The following is a 24,333-nucleotide window of genomic DNA, read 5'->3' on the forward strand; positions in this document are numbered from 1 at the left end:
CACCCTGCTGAGGATGAGGGCTTGACAGTGACTTCAGTTCCCAGCCAGGTGCTGGGATCCTGCCCTGCTCTACCCAGCAGGCAGGGACCTGGCCCTGACCTGGCTCTGTGATCCACAACATGCACAAGGAGAGCAGTACTGTCTCCCCATCCCATCCCATCCCATCCCATCCCATCCCATCCCATCCCATCCCATCCCATCCCATCCCAGACATGCACAGCCAACATCTTGCTGCAGCTCCTGGCATCAGACATCACCATCCAGGGCACCCTTTTGGTCCTGTTGTGTTTGCTATAATCAAAGATAAAACCAGATTTTTTTTTAATTATTTGATGGCAAAGCCCACTTCACTTAGCTCCTGATCTGATGTCACCCCAGCATTTTAAGGAGCCCATTTCACTCTTACCAAGGAACACCATTAACTGCAGCTCACATCAAACTCCAGTGACATCAATGGAAAAGTATTATTTACTTCTCCAGTCCCTTTATTTTGTATTTGCATGAAAAGAGTAACTCTTTTTTCCCCCTGAAAATACAACATTAGAAATTGCAAAGGACAAATTCCTTAACTTTGAAAACAAAGAAAAATGAACAAATGGTTTCCAAAACAAACCGTGAGCCACCACCCTGAGGAACTCGCTTTGGGAAGTGCTGTTCCTGGGAGCTGATATTTAATTAAACTATACTCCTGAGTTTAATAAAGCCAAAAAAATACTTCACTTTTATTCTGCACTGTCTTTTTGTTTCTCTGCCTGCCATTTATTCATTTCAGTAATGAAAAACTTTATGAAACCACAGGGTAAAGCACACCTTCATAAAGCAATAAAGGAAGACAACCTTTTGGAGCAGGGGTACAAAGCTGCAGCACTTCTGCTCACTGTAACTCCTTACTGAGATCAATGAAAAATACAGCATTCAGTTATCAGACCTGCTGGCAGCATGAGGTGGACCCACTTGTGGGGTGGCATGTAATGCTTACAGAGATTTCTTTCTACTCAAGACCATTTTAAGCTTTCAAATTAAGCGTCCTCTGTAATCTTAAATATTCTGATCTCCTGACTCCCAGCCATGTACTCCAATGACAACAACAACAAAAGAAAAAAGGGGAAAAAAAGACAAGAATATATTCCAGAAAGGAATAGTTCGAGAAAATGAGTATTCATTATCAGAGTGGAAACATCTTGTCATTAGCCATTAATTTTTTCCCATTTATAAGGGAAGTCAGTGAACCTCACTGCAACAGGAACACAACCATACTGGGTTTCAAACAGGTTTTTTACAACACTGTGTCAGGAAAAGCCATTAGATCAAGTTGTATTGGTAATCTGAGCCATCTTTGGAGAAAAACAAATGCTGTTCTTCCCATTATAGGTTGGTATTGTTTCAAAACCTATAGAGACACACTTGCTTGTGCTGCAATGGTATTTATTGCACATAGACCAATTACTTACACAGTAGTAAATTGCACCAAAGTATAAATATGTTATAAAACACAGAGAGAGAGAAAAATGGAAATGACACACAAGTGCTAAAATAACAGCAGATTCACGTGGGCATTTGGAAATAAAAATAAAAATAATAAAGTCTCTTAAGATATTTTAATTTATAATATGGATATATTTACAGTACCTTCAAAAAATAATATTAAAAAAGTCACTCTCTCAATAAAACTATAACAGATCAGACAAAACCAGAAATCAGGTTCAGGGTCGGTGTAACGCAAACCTCCGTTTCCTTTTCAATCTGCATGTGTGTATGTGTGTGCAAGTAATATCTTCAAATAACTTTACAACTCTTTAACACTGTGCAAAAAACGACTTTGTCGCCATTTTAAAAAAAAATGTGCAGTAAATTTTTGTTGCCAGGATTCTCCCCCCTCCCCCCGTTCATCTGTAATTACAATGAACAAGCTGCAGAAGGTTCCTCACCCCCCCTCCCCGGCCCTTGTCCTAAAACCCCATTAGTGGTATGTAAATATGCTGTTTAATATAAACACGGTCCGTCCATTCCCCTGTACAATATGCACAGTTTGAGGTAGAAGTTTCTCAGCCTGACTGCTATTGTCTGGCCGAAGGAGATAAGCACAGTAACTCACTGCTGGCTGATGCAGAGGGAATAAGCACAAGAGTGTGGGCTGGGTTGTTTTACCCCCTTCCAAAATATACCAGCGCTCCTCACTGCTCCTTATTTTCCCTCTCGCTACTCTGCAGACGGGCAGAGCACGGCTGCTCCGAGATTAAAACTCATCTTGCCGGCAGGTCTGTGTCCCGCCGGCCGCGCTCCGTGCCCGCAGCACCTGCGGCACCGACCCCGCGCCTCCCCAAAATCCCGGTGCCCTCCCTGGGAGCGGGGACGAGCCCCGGGGCCGGGCGGCGGTGTCAGACCCCAGCTGAAGCCGAACCGGGCCAGCACCGGTACCCGCTGGTTCGGCCCCAGCACGGTCCTGGGACAGGCACCGAGCGCTGCCGCCACCGTGCCCGCCGTGACAGCGCGTCCCCAAAGACAGGCGGCTGCCCCTGCGATGGGCTGCTGGCTTCCTTTGCTGTCCGCTCAGTGGCTTTCCTGTTTGCTGTAGTTTCGGATGAGGTATGTCGTACACCAGTTCACCTGCTTCTATTCCTAAGTAAACACCCGCACTCCCCCTGCCACGGCAGGGATCGTTTCGCTCGGCAATAGCATTACCATGGGGCAGCTGCCGGGGCTTCCTCCGCTCCTGCGCGTCTCCCTGCCTGCCTGTCCCCCCTGTCCCGCTCCGGCGCGGCCCCCACGCTCCCCCTATACCTTGGACTCCGAGTCTGAGGCTTTGCTATGTCTCTCCTCCAGGCTGGACTCGCTGCCGCCCCGAGTGCCCCCGTTGCAGTCGGACCAGGTCCCGGCCAGGCTGCGCTCCGGGGAGCCCACGGTGCTGATGAAGCCCCCGGGCAGCCGGGCCAGCTCCCCGCCGCCGCCCTGCAGCCACCGGTCGGCTTTCCGGCGGCAGCACAGCAGCCTCTTGAAGGCCTTCCGAAAGTCGGGGCTGCGGCAGTAGATGATGGGGTTGAACGCGGAGTTGGCGTAGCCCAGCCAGTTGAAGAAAACGAAGAGCCAGTCCGGCACCAGGTCCCTGTTGAAGACGTTGACGATGTTCACCAGGAAGAAGGGGAGCCAGCAGAGGGTGAACACCCCCATGATGATGCCCAAAGTCTTGAGGGCTTTCTGCTCCTTCATGGCCATGATGCGGGAGGTCTTTCGCTTGCTGGCCCGGCCGTTGCCGAGGATGGGCTGGTGGTGAGGGTGAGCGGGCAGGGGCGTCTGCGGCTGCTCCTGGCTGCCGTAGAACCGGCCCTCGCACCTATCGATCTTCCTCATCTGCTCCTTGGCCTCTCTGTACACCCGCAGGTACACAAAGATCATGATGAGAAGGGGGATGTAGAAAGAAATGATGGACGAGGCGATGGCGTAAGCCCTGTTGGTGACGAAGTCGCAGCAGCCCGGATCCTGGTAGCACTCCAGCGCCTGGGGGTCGTCATCCCGCCACCAGTGCATCATGATGGGCAAGAAGGAGACCAGGGCAGAGATGGCCCAGACGGTGCAGATGATGCCCTTGGCCCGACCCTTGGTCATGAGGCTCTGGTAGCGGAAAGGCGAGGTGATGGCCAGGTAGCGGTCGATGGCGATGACGCACAGGGTCTCGATGCTGGCCGTCACGCAGAGCACGTCCAGCGAGGTCCAGCACTCGCACAGGAACGACCCCCAGAGCCAGGTGCCCCGCACCACCAGCGTGGCCCCGAAGGGCACCACCAGCAGCCCCATCACCAGGTCGGCGCAGGCCAGCGAGGTGATAAACAGGTTGGTGAGGGTCTGCAGCCGCTGCGTCCTCCCGATGGCCGCGATCACCAGCACGTTCCCGGCCACGATGAGCAGCACCACCAGGGCCATCAGCAGGCTCATGCCCACAGCCCACTGCTGCGACAGCTCGGCGGCGGGCAGCTGTCTGCTCCCGGGCGGCACGGCCGTCACCCCGGCCACGGAGCGGTTCTGGGGGCCGCAGTCCGGAGGCAGCCACCCATCGCCCATGGCTGTGCGGGGCGCTCCGGCCGCCGCTCCGCACCGCGCCGCGGGCAGGAAGGCGGCGCCGCCGCCGCTGCCACCGCCCGGGGGCTGCCGCATGGCCCCGCGCCGCGCCGGCGGACGGGCCCGCCCCGACACCGCCCTGGCACCGCCCCGGTACCGCCCAGGTACAGCCCCGGTACCGCCCCGGTACCGCCCCTGCACCGCCCCGGCACCGCCCCGGCACCGCCCGCCGCCAATCGGCACCGAGAGAGCGGCACTGAAGCGCTCCGCCCGCGCACCGGCCGTACTGCTGCCCCTGTTGCTGCCCCTGTTCCTGCCCCTGTTTCTGCCCCTATTCCTGCCCCTATTCCTGCCCCTGTCCCTGCCCCTATCCCTGCCCCTGTCCCTGCCCCTATCCCTGCCCTTATCCCTGCCCTTATCCCTACCCCTCTTCCTGTCCCTCTTCCTGCCCCTGTCCCTGTTCCTGCCCCTGTTCCTGCCCCTATCCCTGCCAGTACCCAGCCCGGATCCCCGTGTTTGCTCTGCGTGCCCCGCGGCTGCCGGGCACAGAACCCCTTCCCGCATGGCACCGTGGATGTCCCGGGCACGGGGTGTCCTTGTCCTGGGCACGGGGTGTCTGTGCCCGGCAGCCGCAGGGCAGGCAGGGGATACGGGCAAGGTGGGCTCCTACCGGCTTCTGGAGCAGAAGTTACTTCTCTTTATCCCTGGGAAAAAGCAATCTGCCAGCACTGTCTGCATCACTCTCCACTGGAAAGTTATTGCCATGCCCTCCCGTTGGATGTCCCCATCAGGGACAATTGTCGCGCTCCCAAGCCCCCTGTGCCCCGTGCCTCCTCTCCCAGCCTGGGCAGCCCCGGAGCCCCCATGTCAAACCCGCTTACAGGGATGATGCTGCCAGCTCCGTGCAGGGTCTGCGGCTGCCGCTCGTCCCCTGCATCTCCCCATTCTGAATCCTCCTTTCCCCTTCTCCTCCAGCCCTGCCAGACCAAGACACTGCAGGGTTGGGAGGTGGGAGCCCCAGCTCTCTTTTCTGGCTTTTCTCTGTTGTGCTGAACGGATCTCTCTGGACTTTTGAAAATGCCTGCAGCAGCTTTTACACAGTCTGGTCAAAGCCACGAAATCTAGGGTCTGCTCTAAGTATTAATGCTGTTAGTACCATTGTTTGGTAATGAGCAGTAAAGTACGTGAAACATCAGGAGGCTGCAATGCCCAGATAACCAACCGAGCAAATCCCTGCCCAGGTCCCATCCCCTTCTGTGAAACCTGCTGCTAGAACTTGTTTGGTTATATTTCCATCTACCTGCTTGGCTCTCTGTTCTGCTCTGAAGCTGTAAGACTGCATTTTACTGTTTTAAACTTCTTAAAATAATGTGGAGCAGCCACTGAGTAAATGAGAACAATGTCCCCTCTCTCCTGCCTTTTAAATCATTGGCATGTCTTTACAGCAGCACCAAATGTTCCCCACAGCTCTCTGGGAGCAACTGGAAGTCACAGTTATTTTCTTCCCCCTATATATTTATTCTGCTAAGACTGCTCTGCTGTTCCAGCTGGCCCATAAAAATCCCTTCTAGGCTTAGGCTTGATTTACAAGGTCGCAACCTGGGAAAAAATTATTTATTTATTTACACACTGTTTATTTAACCCTGACTAAAGGCCACACACCAGCATGGACCTGCTGCTTGGCAAACCATTCCCTCATGTTCCCATGGACTTTGCTTTGCTGCTTGTCATCTGCTGGACCAAAGCATGACCCTCTTTAGTGGGAAGGGAAGGAGGCATGGCATCTTCAGGAACAGAGGGAGACCTAATGCCAAATGAAAAGCAGAACGGTTGTTTCCAGGACTATTTGCCCAGGTCTGCTACCTGTAATTCTGATCTAAAAAAAAAAAAAAAGTAATAATATGAAACCAGGTTAGTGGAGCTGTGGGATAGAAACGATTTTTTTCTTTTCTACATTTAGCTGGAACACTTAAAGTAAGTACGAGGCCCATGGTGCATCATTGCACCAAAACCTTCACAGATGAGATGCTTGGATGAATTTTGTGAATGCGTACAGTCCATTTTAGCATAAAATCAGCCAGAAAAAATTCAGATAAAATCTTACATATTTTTCCCAGGATGACACTGAAGCAGTGGTGGGGATACCCTGCAGCTGTTTTACTTGCTATTCCTGGAGCACCATCCATCTGTCATCTGTCCAGATCCATTATTGCTGTAATATCTTTACACAGTTAATAAATACCATAAACTAATAAAATGCCAGCTCCTTGCCTATCAAGCTATCCTATCAGATCTCCAGCAGGAGGTCTCTTCCCACCATAAGAGAAGATAAGCTTAAAGGCTGGAGGACTAAAGGAAATTATTAACAAGTATGCAATAAAGCAGAAGACACATAATTGTGTGGTGCTTCTCTGTGTCTTTGTTGGTTCTACACACATCAATCTGGAATGTCAGATCAGAGCTGGAGCCAGAATGTCTTTGGGAAACAATGCATCTCCAAAGGAAAAAATAAGCAAGTTTACGAATTCTGTACAGAACATCCCTCTGGCCCTTGCAGCACAGAGCAGCCAAATGTTCACTGTGGGCTTAACCCCTTTCAGAGCATTACCTTCTGCAAATCTCCAAGTTTCCTTGGTGTTTTTTTTGTTTTTTTTTTTTTTTTTTTGGGGGGGTGTTTTTGTTTTTTTTTTTTTTTTTTGCATTTCAGACAGATCTTTAACATGATTTAAATACTTCCATTCATTTGCATACTGTTTAAGGATGTTCTGTTAGGTCAAGAGAAGAGCTTACAGCACCAAAATGGTTTGTTTCTCCTTGCTCTCCAAATCACTGCTTTTAATGAGCAACAGGTAGATCCAATGAGAACCAAAATGTATTGCATTTTAGGCACTCTGTTGGCATGAGCTGTGAAACCTCAGCATTTCAGGAACTGAAGGAACTATGTGGGTGTTTTTTAAACCCAGTCCTTTGAGATGCTTTGCACAGCTTACAGCTTATCTTCATGCACCTCCCTCCATGCAAAGCAGATTCCAAGATGTTCTGCTGAATGGGTTCTGTCCGTGCCAGCAGCACCAGCAGGGGGGCAGGAGATTGGGAGTGGTGCTGGACACTGGGACTAACCCCTTCCTCCATCATTGCAGTAGCTAGGGCAGTGGATTTGCTGTTGCCACTCTGCTGTAAGCCATCCCTGCATCTCCAGGGCTGCTCTGAGCTCTGTGTTGCCTTGTCATGCCCCTTAGACAAGGATCTTGTCTTCCTTGCCCAGTCTTGGTCCAGCTGTGCCTTCATGAATCAAATTCAGGGACCACTATTATTAACATAATTCACTCTAAAAACATGAGCTATTTGTTCTCTTAAGGCATTTAGCAAAGTCCACTGAAAAGCCTGGAAATCCTCCCATTGATTTCAGTGAGCCTCATGTTGTAATTCCTTCTCTGGAGAAAAAGAATCACCTAAAAGCAAATTAAAAATGCATTTGCTGTCCATTTTTCTTCCTGCTGTCTTCCTTAATCTCTTAGCAAACTTAGCATGCATCTGGTAAATCATTTTGTGTTTGCTACCTGGACAGCTGACTAAAACCTGCAGGAAAGGAGGTGAGAAACAACCCTAAGAATCCTCATGTGAAGTGATCAGGCCTCACCCTCTCCCTGCTGGCCCAGGAAGAAGTCACCACTTGGCTCTATTCACACTGGACATTTGTTGTTAGAGAAATAGAGACATGATGGAACATTGCCACGAGATCCATGTCTCTTGCTTTTAAAATAAACATCTTGGCTTTGACTTGACGTTTATTTTCCATAAATGCCTCAGCCTCAATTTGGCATTTCAGCAGCAGCAGGAGGCTGTTATCCTGTGACAACACACAATTCCATTGACATTATCTCCTGAACACGTGTGACAGTGCTCCAAATACTGCATGAAGTTGATTTCTGTTAAACAATATCAGAAGAATATAAAGCAAAGGTATCAAAGAACAGAATTTCCAGCCCCATGCTGTGTGTGTGATGCTATAATTCCATGGGGATGCTGTGTACAAGTGTGAACTACCTTAGGATGAAGCACACCCTGAGTTTGACTTTGGGGGTCCCAAGCAGTGAATGCTTATCAATTCCTGTTCACTCAAGGGCTGTGGCTGATGTGATGGTTAGCATGTACAGGACTGAGCATATCAATGTTTTGAAAAGCCCCAAACCAATCTGAACACACATGAATAAATTCTGATGCTCTGGGAATCCCTGTCACAGTAACCTAGCCATCGTACAGAGTGTTTTTTCATCAGGAGACTGTCTTACAATCATGCTGATTCATTAATTCCCTTCAGGTGATAAAAGAGATGCAATATGTCATTCTGTCTCTCTTTCACACACTGAGCAAAACAGTGCTGAAGAGCAGACAAGTCATGTTTCTTATCTCCTAATATCTGTGTTTGTTGCTGCTAAAAAGTCAAAATTCAGAAGAAAACTGAGTTTGACCAACACCATTCAATTCTCCCAGAATGGACTTTATTTGCAATCTGGACTAATATTAATCTGGAGTAATAATTGTGTGCTCATTAATTCAGATTACAACTGAGTGCAATTGCTCAAGTTTCTGGGTACTCCTGTCTGCATCCCCCCATACTTTCTTGACATCCAGACTCTTCTACAGAGACTCTGGCACTATGAGAAAAGGCTGCCTCTTTTTTAAGCATCAGCAATTCCTGTGAGAGAGGTGGCAAAACATTTTACAGCAGGCCAGAAAACCCTGCAGTGGCCAGAGACTTTGTTTATACAGAGAGATTGTGGTCAGAGATGACAGCAGAGGAGTGATGACTGAGTCCGCTGAGGTTTCATGTGAGTCTATTCCTGCTTCAATGCGTGCTGGCTGCAAGAAGTTGCCTTATTTCTCCATCCTGATGCTTACCCGTCCATAGGATGACAGTAGCATGCTTTGGGAAACTCCATTTCACATTTTACCTGGAAAAAAACCTGGTGCTTTAAAACCACATCTTGATGTGTGGGCTCGATGAAAAAGCACAGCAGCAGCATTTGGGTGTCCATGCTGGGTGCTGAAATGTGGAATTCAGACACCATTTCTTTCCCCTTCACATCATGGATAACTAAAGCACATAAGTGACTGGAATGTTCAAAAAGACTCGTTCAATGTTTTTGGATGTGTGAGAAATCTCTGTTCTGAATGGCAAAAGCCTGATGTGGGCAGCATGGCTGAGGGTCAGCTCCAGCTGGCTGTGAGGGTGGGTGATGGTTAAGGCTGATTTAGATGTCTGGTCAGCCCAGTGCTGTTGGCTGAGTGTCTCCAGATGTAGCACTGAGGCCTTGGGTTCTGTAGGGACATAGGTTAGGGCTCCCACTGCGAGAAAATACATTCTGGATTTTTTTTAAACAAGAAAAGTCAGTTGTGGTTCATGCTAACTTAGGGCAGTGCCATGGGAAAGATCTCTGAAGAGCTGAGATTGTGTCACTACATGTGAAAAAGTAAAATAGTTCCTTTTTCTGTGGCATTAAGAATGCTTTTAGAAGGTTTGGGAGATTCTGAATTGCAAATTTTAATTTTCAAAGCTATATTTTTGGCAGTTTAAAATATTCAGTGACAGGGTTTTTTCAGTGACTGCTTTTATTTGGTGCAAATAAATACAGAATTAGCTAAAAGAGGAAGAAATAGTAGGATGCATCAGTGTTAGATGGGGGTCTTGCAGAGCCATGCAAGGCTGTTATCAAGTAGCATAAGAAAACATAAATATTAAAAATAATCTTGGAAAAATATATTGCGACAACTTTAATTCAGCGTCGCTCTTTTTTTCCTTAACCTGTTGCTTTATACTTCTCTGATAAATGTCTTTGATACCTGCTTCTGGAAACTGCTGAAAATGTTTAAACCTCCCTAACATCAGCCTCAGATGTAGTCAATGCCTGTCACAGAGTGAAAACTGCTGGGCTTCAATAATCACAGAATAAATGGTTGAGTTGCACCTACCTTGCACATGGGTGAGCTCACCCCTTGCCAGTTAATGTATTTCCCTGACAGACTTGCAGACCAGCCGAGCCTCTGGCAAGTGGGGAAGGAAAAGTGCTGGGATGCTTTGGTAGATCCTTCTAAACACATTCCCAGTGTTTAAAGCAATGCTTACAGTAACACATTTGCTGCTTATAACCTCTTCTGACTGGTTATGAGACACCTCTGCTGACCATTTCTTGGTGGAACTGGATTCTTTGGATTAAGCTTTTTGTCACCTCTGCATCTTTTGCTTTTCTGTAGCTGTGGACCAGGGCATGCACCTTTTTTATTTATTTAGTCTATCATAAAATCATTGTAAGATGGCGATAAATTGCCTCACTTTTCACCTGTTTCCTTCTCAATTTGTAATTATAAATTAAATTATGATACTCTAGTTCTGCAAATAACATTTCTGATGGAAAATCCCCTTTTAGGTACCACCTATTGGGAAATATCTCTTCAGTCTGCATTTGGCAACAGACACCTGGTATGGTAAAGTGAAGTGCTCAGCATTCCCCTCTTTCCTGGAGGTAATGTGGATAAACATGTGTTCTGTACTTTTGGAAATCTGGTCAGAATTTAAAGCTATATATCTACATCTTTCAGTAAAATAATTGTGGTCTTTAAATGTAGTTTTAACTAGGGGAAAAAAAAAAGCAAGCTGAAGTGACCCTTTAATCAGTGAGCCTTCCTGTCAGATTCCCCTCTAGTTTTGTTCAATGACTGATGAAGCAAAGTTAATATTGAGTCTTATCTCAATTTTTATTGTAAGAACCTAGTTTTGAAGTCATTTAACTAGACCTCTCTTTCCCCCATCCTCTTCAATCAACCAGACATTTAGTAATGTACCAATACCTCACTATGACTTCAAGCTAAATTCATTCATGACCAAGTAACATAAAGGACTCTTGCAAGAAATTCTTGATATGCCTGTTTTTTATATAAAATGTTTTTAGACAAAAAAGGAGATTAACCTATTTTTTTAAGGTTTTCTCTATTAGCAGCTAGACTTAATGCATATAACTCCCTCATATCTGAGTAGCAAAATCTTGCATCTGCCAACAAATTTGTAATGCATTAGTAACAAAGCCATAATTGTATCTAATAAATACTCTCTTTGCTCTCACTGGGCTTTTGTGAGTCTGAATAGCTGTGAACCACTTTGCAGTCCTCATCTGAAAGGTCTCCTATAGACAGAATATTATGACTATTTTAAATAGAAAAGCTGTTATTGAGGCACCCCTGTGTTCAAGCTGTTCTTGACAGTAACCACAGGCTGCTCACTGCAGCCTTGCAATCTGAAACTGCTAAGATTGTAGTTAGCTTAGCTGTTGTCACTCAGCAAACACCTTGTTCCTTATGATTTATTTATCCTTCTATTCTACAGACTGTCCAGGAATGAGTTTGGTACTTTTCACATATTAATTATGCATAATGATTCAGGGAGATTGTTTATGCACACACATTTCAGGCCACAGGCTCCCTCTGAGCTCTTTGCCTTCCTGATGTCTTTGTGTACTTGCTGTTCCTCATGCATTGTCCCCAGGACCCATGGATCACTGCAAACCATATCATGTGGCATTGCTTTTGTTCCCCAAAGGATGAGTCTCCAAGCCATGAGAGGCACTTCTGGCAGGAACACAGGAGGGCTTCTGATGTGAACATTAGGGCATCTCAGTGTTCCCCAGTCCTCTCATCCAACTCTTTCTGAAATCACACGTTTTTGGAGACTGGGTTGGCATTGCTGTCAACTTTTTACTTCAGTTTCTACTTGCAGTTGTCCTACAGAGGGGTTGGTATTTTGAGTGAGGTGGGAGAATGACTGAATCTGGCCTGTGGTACAGCAATGCCCTCCTGCAGATGTAATCACATTCATTAGGTAAAAGTTAGGAAGGGATTCAAAGGGACAGACAGGACAAATGACATTTCCCAGAAGGAACATTGCAAGGTTGGATTGTTACAGGCAACTCCAGCATCTCCATTGGTGTTTGGCCTGTGGGATTGGTGCCTCTGCTTGCAATGAACTTGTCTTTTCCTCTTTATGCCCATTTCCTGCTCTTATTACTCTTGGCACCAGTTACCATGCCATGAAAAGACATTCTTGTGGGAGCAGGACTGGGGGGCAGGGCCCTTGTTTCTGTCTCAGTGAAAAGGTTTGATAATCCTGACATGCTGCAAGGCCTCTGGGGAGCCATGGCTGTGCTTGCACAACCACCAGGAGCAGGAGATACATGCAAGACATAAAGCAATCCCTCTGCTCTACTGAAAATAAAGTAGCAAACAAACACCTGGCATTGGCCTACTGGCAATGCCTGTGTCCACATTTAGGTGCCAACTTTTAGAAATATGTGAGCCTGGTGGCATGATCCCAAAAGTAAGCAATGAGAACAAGCAGAGGCCTTGACACTGGAGCTGGAGTGGAAAGGCTGAAAGAACTGGGTTTGTTTACTCCAGAGACATCACTAAGGGGACACAATGACAGTGTAAAATGTTCCTGCAAAGGAGAGAGGAATAAACTGTTCTCTGCTGGATACAGGAGGAAAAGGAATGGACATACATTACAGCAAGAGCCATTTAGGCTGTAATGGAGACAGCTGGACTCGAGTCTGGGATGGCTGGGAAGTAACTTCATACAATTAAGCGAGGTCTCAGGTTAGAAGCATCGCTGAATTTTAAACTTCTCTCACATGTAATAAAGAGAAATGTGAGTTCTGGCTGTGCTTCAATTCTCTTTGAAGCAGCTTTTTTCTCTACGTTGTCTAATGAGGGAGCCCAGCTTCCTACATTAGCCAATTCATTTAAGTGCCTAAGGTTAAATGGGATGAATCTGGGCCTCAGTGACTGGCCTTTAGCCTATGGTTCATCCTCAGACCCTGTGGGTCCTGTGTCATGGTCTCCAGTTTCTGCTTTCACCATTGCCTTTCAACTTCTTTGATGCAGTGAATCTTTGCTTCACAAAAGCTTGAACAGCCTTAACATTACACATATTCTCTGTTCTTCAGAAAAGTTAAGCATTTGTTTACTGTGCCAAACTGTTTAATTATTTGCTCTTTGAAAATATAAACATGATTCTAAAGGTTTTGTTAGCTAAACCATTTTCCTTCTAGAATAATTGATAATGAGTAACATTTTGCCTACTGGGTCGTATTTCAGAGCAAGTCCTAAAAAGCAGATGAGGGAAAAGAGGTTTTAGTCTCAGTTTTCAAAGTTTCTTTAGAAACACCACGAAGTAGTGTAAAAAAAAACTAGAAAAAGATGCTATAGCAACACCATAATAACCTGACTGTCCTACCAGGTCAGAATATGTAGCACTAACAAAAGTTTATCTATAACCTCATTACTGTGAACTAAGGAAGAATTGAGTCATCCTCTTGGTTATTTAACACCAAACACTGTCTTGTGGCAAAGATGCCCTCCCCAGAAAAATCACACTGTCCTAAAACTCTTGAGGTTTACATTTAGAAAAACTGAGGTCTTTCTTAAATGGTCTATGTTCTGGTTGTTTTTTGCTTGTTTGTTTCCTGGTTGATTTTTTTTCCCTTGAGCTTTTGGGGTGTGCTTGCTTTGCTTTTCATGTTGTAAGCCTGCAAGAAAATAAAAGGTGAAGGTCTTTAATGAACTTTGCGGAGCTGAAACTGACAAAAGCAAGGAATTGATATTTCAAACTGGAATCAAAACACTTGCATTGGAAAATCCGAAAATCCGCTACATAGCATATATTATAGCCATGCTTGTATGGTCCATTCATGGCAGGAATTAATGCTGATGAAATAACTGCAAAGCATGAGGATGGTGATGATGTTGACGGTGATGATTCTAACCTGTCTTCTCAAGTCTTTCATCCTGTTGTCTAATTTTAACCAGGGCTGATAGAGGACAAAAGTTCTCCAGTAGAATAATCTATCAATGTTACTGAAAATGGTGTTTGAGTGGAGTGAAGAAAGCCTACCAGTGCCTCACTCACAGGAAGGCAGCTGCAGAGCTGCTTTCACAGTAGATATCCAAGAACCCACAAGGCAGAAGTATATTTGAAATTAAGATCCCCACAGTTTTAATTTTCAGAAGAGTAATTGCTGAAACAATATGTGGCTGGAATTGTGGCACTCAAAGACTCAATTGCTCTATTGCCACCTACTCCTCATCTCCCAGCCCCAAGTACTTTGAACCCCTTTGCTTCCTATCAACAAATTAAACCTAAAGAAAAGTTTAAACACCCCCTGGGAACTACGTTTCTGTGTTTGTTCTCTACAGCCAATCTTTACTTCATACTCCCTGCAGTTATTGTTCCAAATCAGGACTGACTTTTTAATTTTGATTGCCAGCTCAGCCAGGTCTGCTTGATCCCTTAGAATCAAACACTGTTTTTCTGCCAGCTCTACAAGCAGCGAAGCTCCTGGGCTCAGCTAGACAGCAGCCACTGCTCTCACCCTGCTGTAGAGGCATGAGCTGTATCAGAGCACAGCCTGCTCCTGCAGCTGCCTTGGCTCCAGAGGGGTGTTTGTGTCACTGAGCTAATCACACATGACTTGGACAAGAGGCAGGCAGGAGCAGATAAGGGGCTGTTTTTGCAGAGCCCGTTCTTTGTCCATGGCCGTGTTTTGGTGAATGAAATCATTGCAGAGCAGGCAGCAGTGTGACTGAGCAGGAAGGGAGCCTGGTTGCCCCTGAGTTACAATTCCCACTTGGTTATGTGCTCCCAGCCTTGGACATTTAACCCTTATGTGGCCCCTTCTCTAAGCAGCAACATTTTGTGTAAGAACAGTGGCGTGTTTTCTGGAAGTGGTGAACTTTGATACCTTTAAAAACAACGTATATGCTAAAGAGACAGATACTTAGGAAAGAGGAGCAAAAACTTCCCCAGCATTTTCCTCATATGTGTGACAGAATACGAAAAAATAGAGCTTCTTCTGTGCAAGATTTGTCCCTCTGGTATGAGTGGGAAGCCAATAACTTGGATATTTTTAGTCCCAATGCCATGAGCTGCTTATGGCACAGAGCAGCTCCACAACAAAATTATATGCTATTTTTCTTCCCCAGATGTAACATAAATAAAACAGAACTTTCTTAGCAGTTCCCACACTTGTTGGTTTGGTGAGTGAAATGGAGATGGTCTGTCTGTGGTGCTGCCCACCACACAGGGAGCAGATGCCCAGCAAGAGCCGTTCCCAAGTGAACTATGGTTTTCATAGTAGTGAACTATGATTTGCCCTGCTGGGCTTGAAAGCAGGTGTGCCTTCAAGGGAGGGCCTAGTTTTGAAATTTTAATTGGCTGCATGCTCTTAATTTCACAGGAAGATGATTGCAAGAAGATGATTGCAGGAAGGAAATGGGCTAAGGTGAGCCGTGAGGGGAAGGAAAATGAGCACTGTGAGACAGATGACAAACCTGGCGTGCTGCTGGAAAGGATTGCTGTGAACACGGGTGGGGAAGAACTTCTGTGCAAGGGAGTGTGCTTAGCACATCATGATAGATGTCCTGAAGAATGGCTTTGGAAAAGACACCTGAACATAGCAGCTGAAAAGGAGGAATATCAAGAAAAACTCCCTGCTAGTGTGATGTAGCCGGCTGTGGAGCAGTCTTAGAGAAGAGCAGAGATCCTGGAGAGATCACACAGCAGAACACAAATGTGAACAGTTTTGCTCAAGCAGAATGGTATGGACTATTCCTGTCTTTGCAATTCAACATACAAAGGATATTAAGAGAGAGATGACACTGAGACTAGAAAAGATGAGAGATTTTATCTTGTGTGAGCAGAAAATCCATGGATGGGCTGATCCACACAGTTCACTAAATATGTCAGACTGGACTCCATTATTCCTTATTGTTGGTATGTCTTTCCTAGAAGCTCAAAAATATGGCTCTTCATCAATTAAAAAATGCTGGATGGAGTTTTAAAACCTTGCTCAAGAGACACATCCAGAAAATCAGGCAGCTGGCAGGATCTGAGCCTCTGGGCTTTGACTTGAAAACGAAGAAAACCCTCCTAGGAACTGAGAGATCTATTACTATCAGTTTGTCTTCTGTCTGAAATGAACCATTATCTGCTTCCTTAGGATCAAAGGTAAATAATTCATGAACACAAGAGAGAAGGAAAAAAGGATCCTTTAGCTAGAGAACTGCACATTTTGAGGCAGCCTGTTGTCAGGTCATGGCATGGCATTCCTATGTCACTGATCTGAACAGGGAAAAAGGCTTAAACAGGGGAAAAAGGTTTAAAAAAATGAATGAGCTCAGATTTTTTTCAGAGACAGCCTTGCAGTGATGAACACATAGGGTGTTCAAGCTGCGACTGTTGGATTTGTCCACTGTCCCTTCAACTCACCCAGCCTGAGTGGATGGAGAGCACTGTGCTGTGGCTCACACTTAGCATGTGCAATTATTAGCACTTTTAATGTGTTCTCTTCTACATCTCTCAATTTCTCACCTCTTTTACATTCTCAAGGCATTAGACTGTACAATGTTTGACCCACAGGTTCTTTTTGCACCTTTCTTGGTTGTATGGTGTTACAGCCATGCAGAAAAGTCAGTTTGCAGGTGTTGGGTCAGGCTGGAATAGCTTATCCTATACTGCTGTCCCTCAGTGCAGATAGGAAAGTTTGGATCATCCCACCAATAACAAATTATTTGCCTCTGATTATGTTTCAAACTCTGTGCTGCCTTGCTCCTCAACACAGTGAGCTCTCTCAAGTGTTTATTGCTGTCCTGGTTACCTTTCCCTCACTGCATCAGCCATGCAAAGAAACCCCTCATTTTTTATCCCACTCATTGTCATGACAACACGTTTGTGTGCTGCTGCTTGTCATTTTATAGCTCCAAAGCTGAGGAAACAGCACTGCTGTACTTCAGCCCTGTGAGCCCCAGGACTTTATGGTCTTGTTCTGTCTTGAACCTTCTGCTTCCCTCCCTTGCTCTAGGGAATACAGGAGGAAGGGGCCAAACTGCTCAAGCATGGGAGATGTCAGGATGGGCCAAAGGGGGAATGGAGGGAAAACAAGTGAGATTAAAGCTGGAGACAAACCTCTTCTGCTGTAGTACTGATGCACAGGATAATTCCTCCCACCCTCTTCTCACTTTGAATTCATAAACTCAACAATATGTTTAGGTAAATCCATTGCCTTTCAGCCTTCCCTCTGCTGCAAGATATTAAAATTTCCTGGAAGAAAGTAATCCTACTTTTTGAGTAACTTTTATATTTCTTATCCTCAGATTCTCCATTGGTAACTGAGGAAGCAATTTTAGCCTACTTTAATATGGTGTTTGAGACAGGGATTTTGCTTCCATGGGCAGGGGTTGTCTTCTGATAATGGGATGCTGGCTAGCACTATATACTGGCTGGTGTTCTTCTAAGCACTAAAGACCCCATCTAAATTATAGAAAAATGCCAGTGATTATGTTGATAAATAGGACAATCCCAAAGGGTTTTAAATAGCACTTCACAGCTTTGACAGGCTGCCTCAAAATTTCCTTGCAAATGAGAAAGTTAACACCTGGCTGGGAAATTTATTAAAATTGCAAACGTTAATTTGCTTCTGGCTTGACTTGGATCACTCATCATCTACAAGAAAATTGCACAGAGAGATTTGACCCAAAACACTGAATTATTTGAAGAATACTTCTATTTCATGAGCATCTGAGCTGGTGAAAATGCTAGTGGAAATAATTATATTCTTTAGAATATATTTAGAGCCTACCTTGATGCTGCAGAATTCTCCAAAGTGGTCTGATGGACATCTCCAAGGACTTTACTTGTAATCGTTGCATGGAAAGTTCCTGTTACACAATTATACTTTTTTTTCCTGAGAGAACTAGTGCCTCTCCTGGCACTTGAAGTGCCATAGCAAAAAGCACTTGAGACCACCTTCTGTGGCAAAATGAAGCTGTGCTTGACACATAATGATATGTAATTGGAAGTGGAGTTATCCCTGGGAAAAGAATATGCAGACTTAACCTTCCCCCCAAACCACTCACGACCATAGGACTGTTTCCTGAGTTACTAAACAGAACACAAAGATTTGTGCTACTTTATGGCCACCAAAAGGGGACTGAAAAGTCTTTCAGACTCTGTCAAGTGAAAGAGGACACATGATAAAATCTGTATTTAAGATTAAGACAGACGCAGTGTCCTTCCTTTGTCCTGATCCAGTGAGGATATGAATCAGTTATGGCTCTGATTTTCTTTAACTGGTTTGGTTCCTCCACCCACGGCTGCTGGGTTGGGAGGGTGCTGGGGTGCAGAACCTGCAGCTGGCCTCATCTCAGCTCTCCAGACTCCCAGCCACTGCAGCTCACCAGGGTGACAGAACAGAGTAAGGCAGGTGGATTGCATCTTGTGGTGACTTCCCTGCCGCCATCCCTATTTTCTGTAATTTTGTATAAATGCAACAGAGTACATAAATGCCCAGTACAACTATCTGGGTTGAATTTCCCCAGCCCACCGCAAGTCCTGCCCCTTCAGGTACATGACCTAACTTGTTCCTGTGCCCCAGGGACACACACATCACCCCAGCAGGTCTGTTCAGATCTCCCCAGCTCCCTCCCTCTGCTGGGTGAGGCCATTTGTGTTCCAGGACTCACAGATCCTCCCTCCCAGCGGCTGATGTTACTTCAGCATGAAGAAAAAACAAAGTGGGTTAAGCTTGATTTTAATTAAACATTTCCTGCTTTCACAATGAAAGTGGAAAACACATGTGGGTGTCTCCTCACACAGTGTGGAGGACAAAACAATGCTCTATAGGACTGGTGTAAGTGTTAAACCCTTTGGCACATCTTGTCCAGCTCACTTTCCTTTGAACTCAAGCTGGGAAGGATGTGCTGAAAATGTTCCCCTCCTGTGTGTGTCATAGAGTCCTACAGATGATGAGGAGAAATGAAGATTCATGCAGGCTCTTTTAAAAAGAAAGGGTTCTTCACAAAAAATGGTCTGTTCTCCCTAGTTCCTAGCCCTGTAAGGAACGATAGGATGTGGAATATCATCTAGATTCAGTCTCAGAAAGAGATGTGATGCTTTGATTTCAGAATGGCTGTAGGGAATCAATTGTTTCCTGTAACTCTGTGTGTACAAGTTGTAAAACCTCTACCTGGGCAAAACCATTCATGAATGCAAGATTCCTCTGCCCTGCTGCACTCTCGCCACTCTTGCCAGTATCTGGGGCTACATCCAAAGGTGCTTTTCAGAAACAAGAACCTGATTTAGAGGCAGATACTCAGGGGCAGTCAAACAGCAATCCCAGCCTGAATGACTAGATGGGCTATAGGTATGGCTCAGTGTGACACTTTACAGGCTGGCAAATCTCATGGAAATGGCAAGGAACTCTCCCATGGAGGTCTGTATTTCCTGAAAGATGTGGAGTTAGTGCTTGCCTCTGTTGCATTTTTGGCTTAAATGCCATGACTGAACCCAAGCTCGTTGCTCCCCTGAGCTGGCAGTGCCCTGGCACTGGGCTGGAGCGAGCTGGCCCCTGGAGCAGAGGGATTAACTGGTGGCACTGAAGGTCACTCAGGGATGTTTTCCTTGGACTGCTGCCTTCCCCTTTCTGTGGAGCAGCCCTGTGGGCAATGAATTAAAATGAAGACACTCTGAGGAAGCACATGGAAAACACCCTGTTCTCCTGCACACCCCGTGATCCTGCACAGCTTGTGTGGATGCAATTTGCTCTAACTTATTTTGGCTCTGAGAGCTCAGGCCCAAATTCCAGCATGGCAACCATGGAAAGCAGGAGAGGAGGCTTCCTCTGGCCCATGCCCCTCCTCCAGGACAGAAGCAGCTCGGCCTTTGCCATTCTCACCCATTCCCCACTCGTTTTGCACAATCTCTTTTCGTGCAGATCTGTGGCATCCTCCAGAAATCTGCTGCACTGCTTCCCTACAACTTCAACCAAAAGGTTTCCCTGCTCTCTGAATTTCCCATGTTGCAGCTGTTGCTTCAGCTCAGATGTTCCCAGCCCCATCTGGAGCAGTGCCACCCCACCAGCCTTAGGACCCAAAGTTTCCAGCCTGGGTACCCCCACCTGCTGCTCACCTTTTTACAAAGGGACAATATGAAAATCAGCCTGTAATTCAGTTTTTCCCTTTTTCTCCAGTTAGTTTAATTATTTCTGCTTTGCTGTAGTCCCTCCAGAATTATCTTTTTTTCCTACACTTGTGGGTTTTTTTCCCTATCTGCCAAGATATTTTGGCATTTTAACTATGTTTGATTTGCAGCCCCTCTCAGTTTAGTGGCCTCTGCAACTTAAGTCTCTCTTGGTGGAATTGTGAGGTTTCCTCTGTATAGCAAAGCTCTGAAACTGGAAGTGAATCTGACATCCAAATTGTACAGCTCTCCTGGAACCCGAGGGGTTTTGGCTGAACTTTGTCTTTTAATAGCTTGCATTAACATCAAGGGCTACAATTGTGGCCTGACACAAAGCTATTGTTAGAGATGTTTGCACTTTCCTAATAGAATATAAATGTTCTCAGAAAACAAAGCTCCAGTGAAGCTTCATTAGAGCAGGCTAGTGAAGCTCAGGGGATGGAAGGATTCACCAAAGGATTTCAGGTATGAGCTTTTTTTTCTTGTCTGCTTGTAGTTTTATTTGACTGCCCATATTATGATCTTGGCACAGATAAAAACCCCATTTGTGTGTGATCAGGAAGCAGTGCTTACTGCCTCATTGTTGGACTCTGCTGCAGGGCACAAAAGCATATTTCTTTCTTCTGCATACAGATGGATATTCCTGAATAAGGTAGATTATATCCAAATATTAAGGAAACGACTTCCAAGAAGAATTTCTATCCTTCCTGGTACTAATCTTGATTTTACTCTTTCTTTAATTTATTAAGACTATTTACTATTACTCTGACAAGGTTTGGTGAGATGTGCAGCCCTGCACTATCAGGCAAGAAGAGTTATTGTGACAGCACAAGCTCTAACACCATCCATCCAGCCCATCAATCACGTTTCCCAAAACACCCAATGAAAGAAAGCAGTATTCTATCCACTTCCTCACTGGTTTTACTCAGAATGAGCAGAGAATAGATGAGGCTTTGTGAGGCCAAGCAGACTGAGTCAATGCAGTCCTGACTGCAAGCTCCTTGCCATGGAGGCAGACCCATTGCAGGGGCAGATGATGGTGGCATTGTGGTGACATTCACTCCTGTCAACAACGTCCCCTGGGCTCCAGTTTCCCTCTCAGTAAGGCAGGTCCAGGGACAGGGACAAAGATCTGAATTCTCCTCTCAGGTTACCCTGTGGGTGTCCTTGCCAAGTGGCTGAAGAACCTGACTTGGAAAAAAACTTGTCAGAGCTCTGTTGATTTCTGTGAAGTCAGGATAAATTGCGCCAGCACAAGCTTTCCCAGGACTCTTAGGAGGAAATAAACTTGAGGATTACTGGGAAAACTGCCCTGATATTCACAGAAAGGGCTAGTCTTGAATATGATTGGCTAAAGGAATTGCTGGCACTGGAGAGTAGCAGAAGTTAAGAGTCTGTCATGGAGAACAATCCGTCCTGGCCCATCTTGCTCTGGTTATCTTGAGGGCTGTGGGCTGGGGAGATGATGCTGACCCAGTCCCATCTGGCAGGGCTGTGCTTTGGTGCTCTGGAGACAGCACTGGAGGGGCCAGCTCAGGAAGCCCATTTGCTCTCTCAGATCAACTTATCTCTCCTTTGAAAACTCTTTTCCTTGAGCAGTTTTCTCTTGTGCAGAAGGCAGCAGCAGATAGATGGAGGGAGGAGGCAGGAGACGTGTGGTGTCTGAAGGCACACAGGCCTTGCCCATGGCTCATCAATGGTTTTAGTGGGGCTGAGGAACTGAGGCTGTCAGGAGCCTTGGGAGGACAGAATGAGAGCAGAGGAACTCTTGCAGTTTTCATTAGAGTAGGGCCCACTGAGGTCAGTGCAACACAAACACGGGCAGGGATAGCTATACTCCAAATTAAGATGGAAAAACAAAGGCTTAGTAAATGTCCTGAGATACCCCAAGTTCCATCAGAACTCAGAGGCAACGCCAGGAAGAGAACTTTTCAAATGATTGATGGTTCTGTTTATTTTTAAAAATTATTAAAATCTCTCCAACTCCCCATCCCACAAGTTTCTGGAATTTGATGTAAAGAAAACATTTCATTTCAGTTTCAAGCATTGTAGGATGTTCTAAAACCTATTTTCAAGAACAAAAGGGAATGAAATTTCTAAATGAAGACCTATTTCCAGCTGGAAACCAAATGTTCTGGCTGGAGTTGCCAAGAGGAAAAATTTCAGCTTTCACCATTTATTGTGGTTTGTTATTCATGGACAGTTGAACACAACTGAGACAAATTCACAAAAGGTTTACGTTTGCTGGCAGGTCTCCTGATGGGTCCCATCATGAGGGGCTCCTTCAGCTGTGGCCTGCCAGGACAGCTTGCTTGGTCTACTGTTTTCCAGCTGGCACCTGCCTCTCTAATATTGTTACCTGTATCACTTGACAAAGGAGCAGCAGTAGACAGGAGCCCCTCTGTAGACCTTTCTAGACCTGGGAGCTCTGGAAATCCACAGAGCTGTTTGTCCTGGTGTGTTTTCAGCTTGGGCTGTGGTATATAACCCATAGCCAAAAATCTGCAGCACTGGAGAGTCTCACTCAGAGGCTGCTGTGGTGGTCAAAGCTGATTTCTGGATGGGTGGAACCTGCAACTCAAGAATCCCCCAATTTGCTGGAGTGTGTCATTCCAGGGGCATCTGCAAGTTGGACTACCCACAGGCTAATTTAGCTATGCCACTACTCATTCTCTATTCAGTGAATGTCTCCTAAGCATTCAAAACCCTTCATCTTCTTAACCCAGGAAAGGAGAGATTAAACACTCAGCAGCCCATATCTTTATTAGCAATTTCATTATTAAATGATTTTTAAAAGAGAACATGAATCTTTTTGTCACAAAAAGACTCCCTCAGTGCTAACAGAAACTTAGTATTCTGGATATTTGAGTAGAAGGAATGTTCAGCAACTCTTTGCAGGTGCAGGTCGCTTGATGGAGTTTAAAATGACATAAAACTGTCTCCTCCTTTAGAGAAACCTTAAAGCTATTTCTAGCTACTTATCTATAATGTTGTAGCCCTTCCTGGCTGTTTATAGCATCGTGTAGGGCACCACTGGGAATTACCATGGTGCTTGCAGGGAGCAGAACACGAGGATGTTGTTCTGGTACTGCTTCCATTCTGCAGCACGCTCCTGCACACACATGCACACACACAGTTCTAGTGCCAGCTGCTTGCCAGTACAACAGAACAAACTCCCTGGTGTGCCTAGAACAGCTCCCCTTCACATCAGCAGGGCATCTGGGCTCTGTGGTTCATGCCATGCTGCTGCAGGGTAGGTAAGGTACCTCCTGCAGATGGGAGGGAGAAGCCCTGCATGACACACAGCAGCTGCAAGACGATGGAACAAGAGGGCATTAAAGTCTGTGTCAAGCTTTCAACAGCTTCAAGAGTGTTCTGTACATGCTCCTGGGCATTTTTGCGTCATAAAAAACATCAGAAAATTGAATGGAACAGGGATGTTCATCTCTGCAGAGAGAGCACAAAATCTTGAAAAAGAGGGAAACAGGTTAAGTTGTATGTCCAACAACTGTTTAAGATGCTGCCTGTAGGGGAAACAGATTTATACTTTTAAGCATGGACATTTTGTTTGTTAACTTTTTATTTGTTTCCTTTTTTTTTTTTTTTTTCTCCCTCTCTGTAATGCAGAAGGACCTTAAAGCAGAGGAATTGAACCTGCTGTGGTGTCCACTGTTGTTTTCCTTCTGTGACCATTTTGGGCAATGATACAGATAAACAGAACTCACTGGAGTCTGGGTTTAAGCTCCTGGCTCATGTTCCCAGGACTTTTGCCAATCTCATGAACTTTGCCCTGAGTTCTGTTTGGAGTTTTCACTCATGATTTGACAAAACGTGAAAGGTATTAATGATCTGGTGGCTTAGTGCTTTTCATCTAAGGTGCCAATGTTATAACATGAAGCTTCATAAGCAAAGGGCCAGATTCTTTTTCTTAGTCCAGAACCTTAGCACACAAGTCAGCTTTCCTTGCACAGGAGCTGCATGAAGATTGCTGCCATATTCCTATGGTTCTGCCCCTTTTTGTGTCATGCTGGTTCACCTGTGCTGCCTTTGAACTGTCAGAGCTGCTCCATCTTACAGTGCCCTTCAAAGGCAATAAAAGGCCAGAAACAATTCACTCTATGAGCAAGCAGAGGCCATGCAGTTCCCATAGCCTCCCACAGAACAGAAATTCTCATTTTACTCCTACACAGCTGGGAGATCATCCTTTCCCTGAAGCG

At 45.7% G+C, this 24,333-nt stretch overlaps 1 protein-coding gene across 1 annotated transcript; it reads right to left on the reverse strand.

Annotated features, from left to right (window-relative positions):
- Nucleotides 1-1,953: 1,953 nt before the first annotated feature.
- Nucleotides 1,954-4,059, reverse strand: ADRB1 (adrenoceptor beta 1). The gene has a single exon (XM_059477541.1). It carries the CDS (start codon nt 4,054-4,056, stop codon nt 2,776-2,778), a length of 1,281 nt encoding a protein of 426 aa, XP_059333524.1. The 5' UTR covers nt 4,057-4,059; the 3' UTR covers nt 1,954-2,775.
- Nucleotides 4,060-24,333: the final 20,274 nt, after the last annotated feature.

Source organism: Ammospiza nelsoni, chromosome 8 (assembly GCF_027579445.1).
Source record: "Ammospiza nelsoni isolate bAmmNel1 chromosome 8, bAmmNel1.pri, whole genome shotgun sequence".
In the NCBI taxonomy this organism is placed as follows: Eukaryota; Metazoa; Chordata; class Aves; order Passeriformes; family Passerellidae; genus Ammospiza; species Ammospiza nelsoni.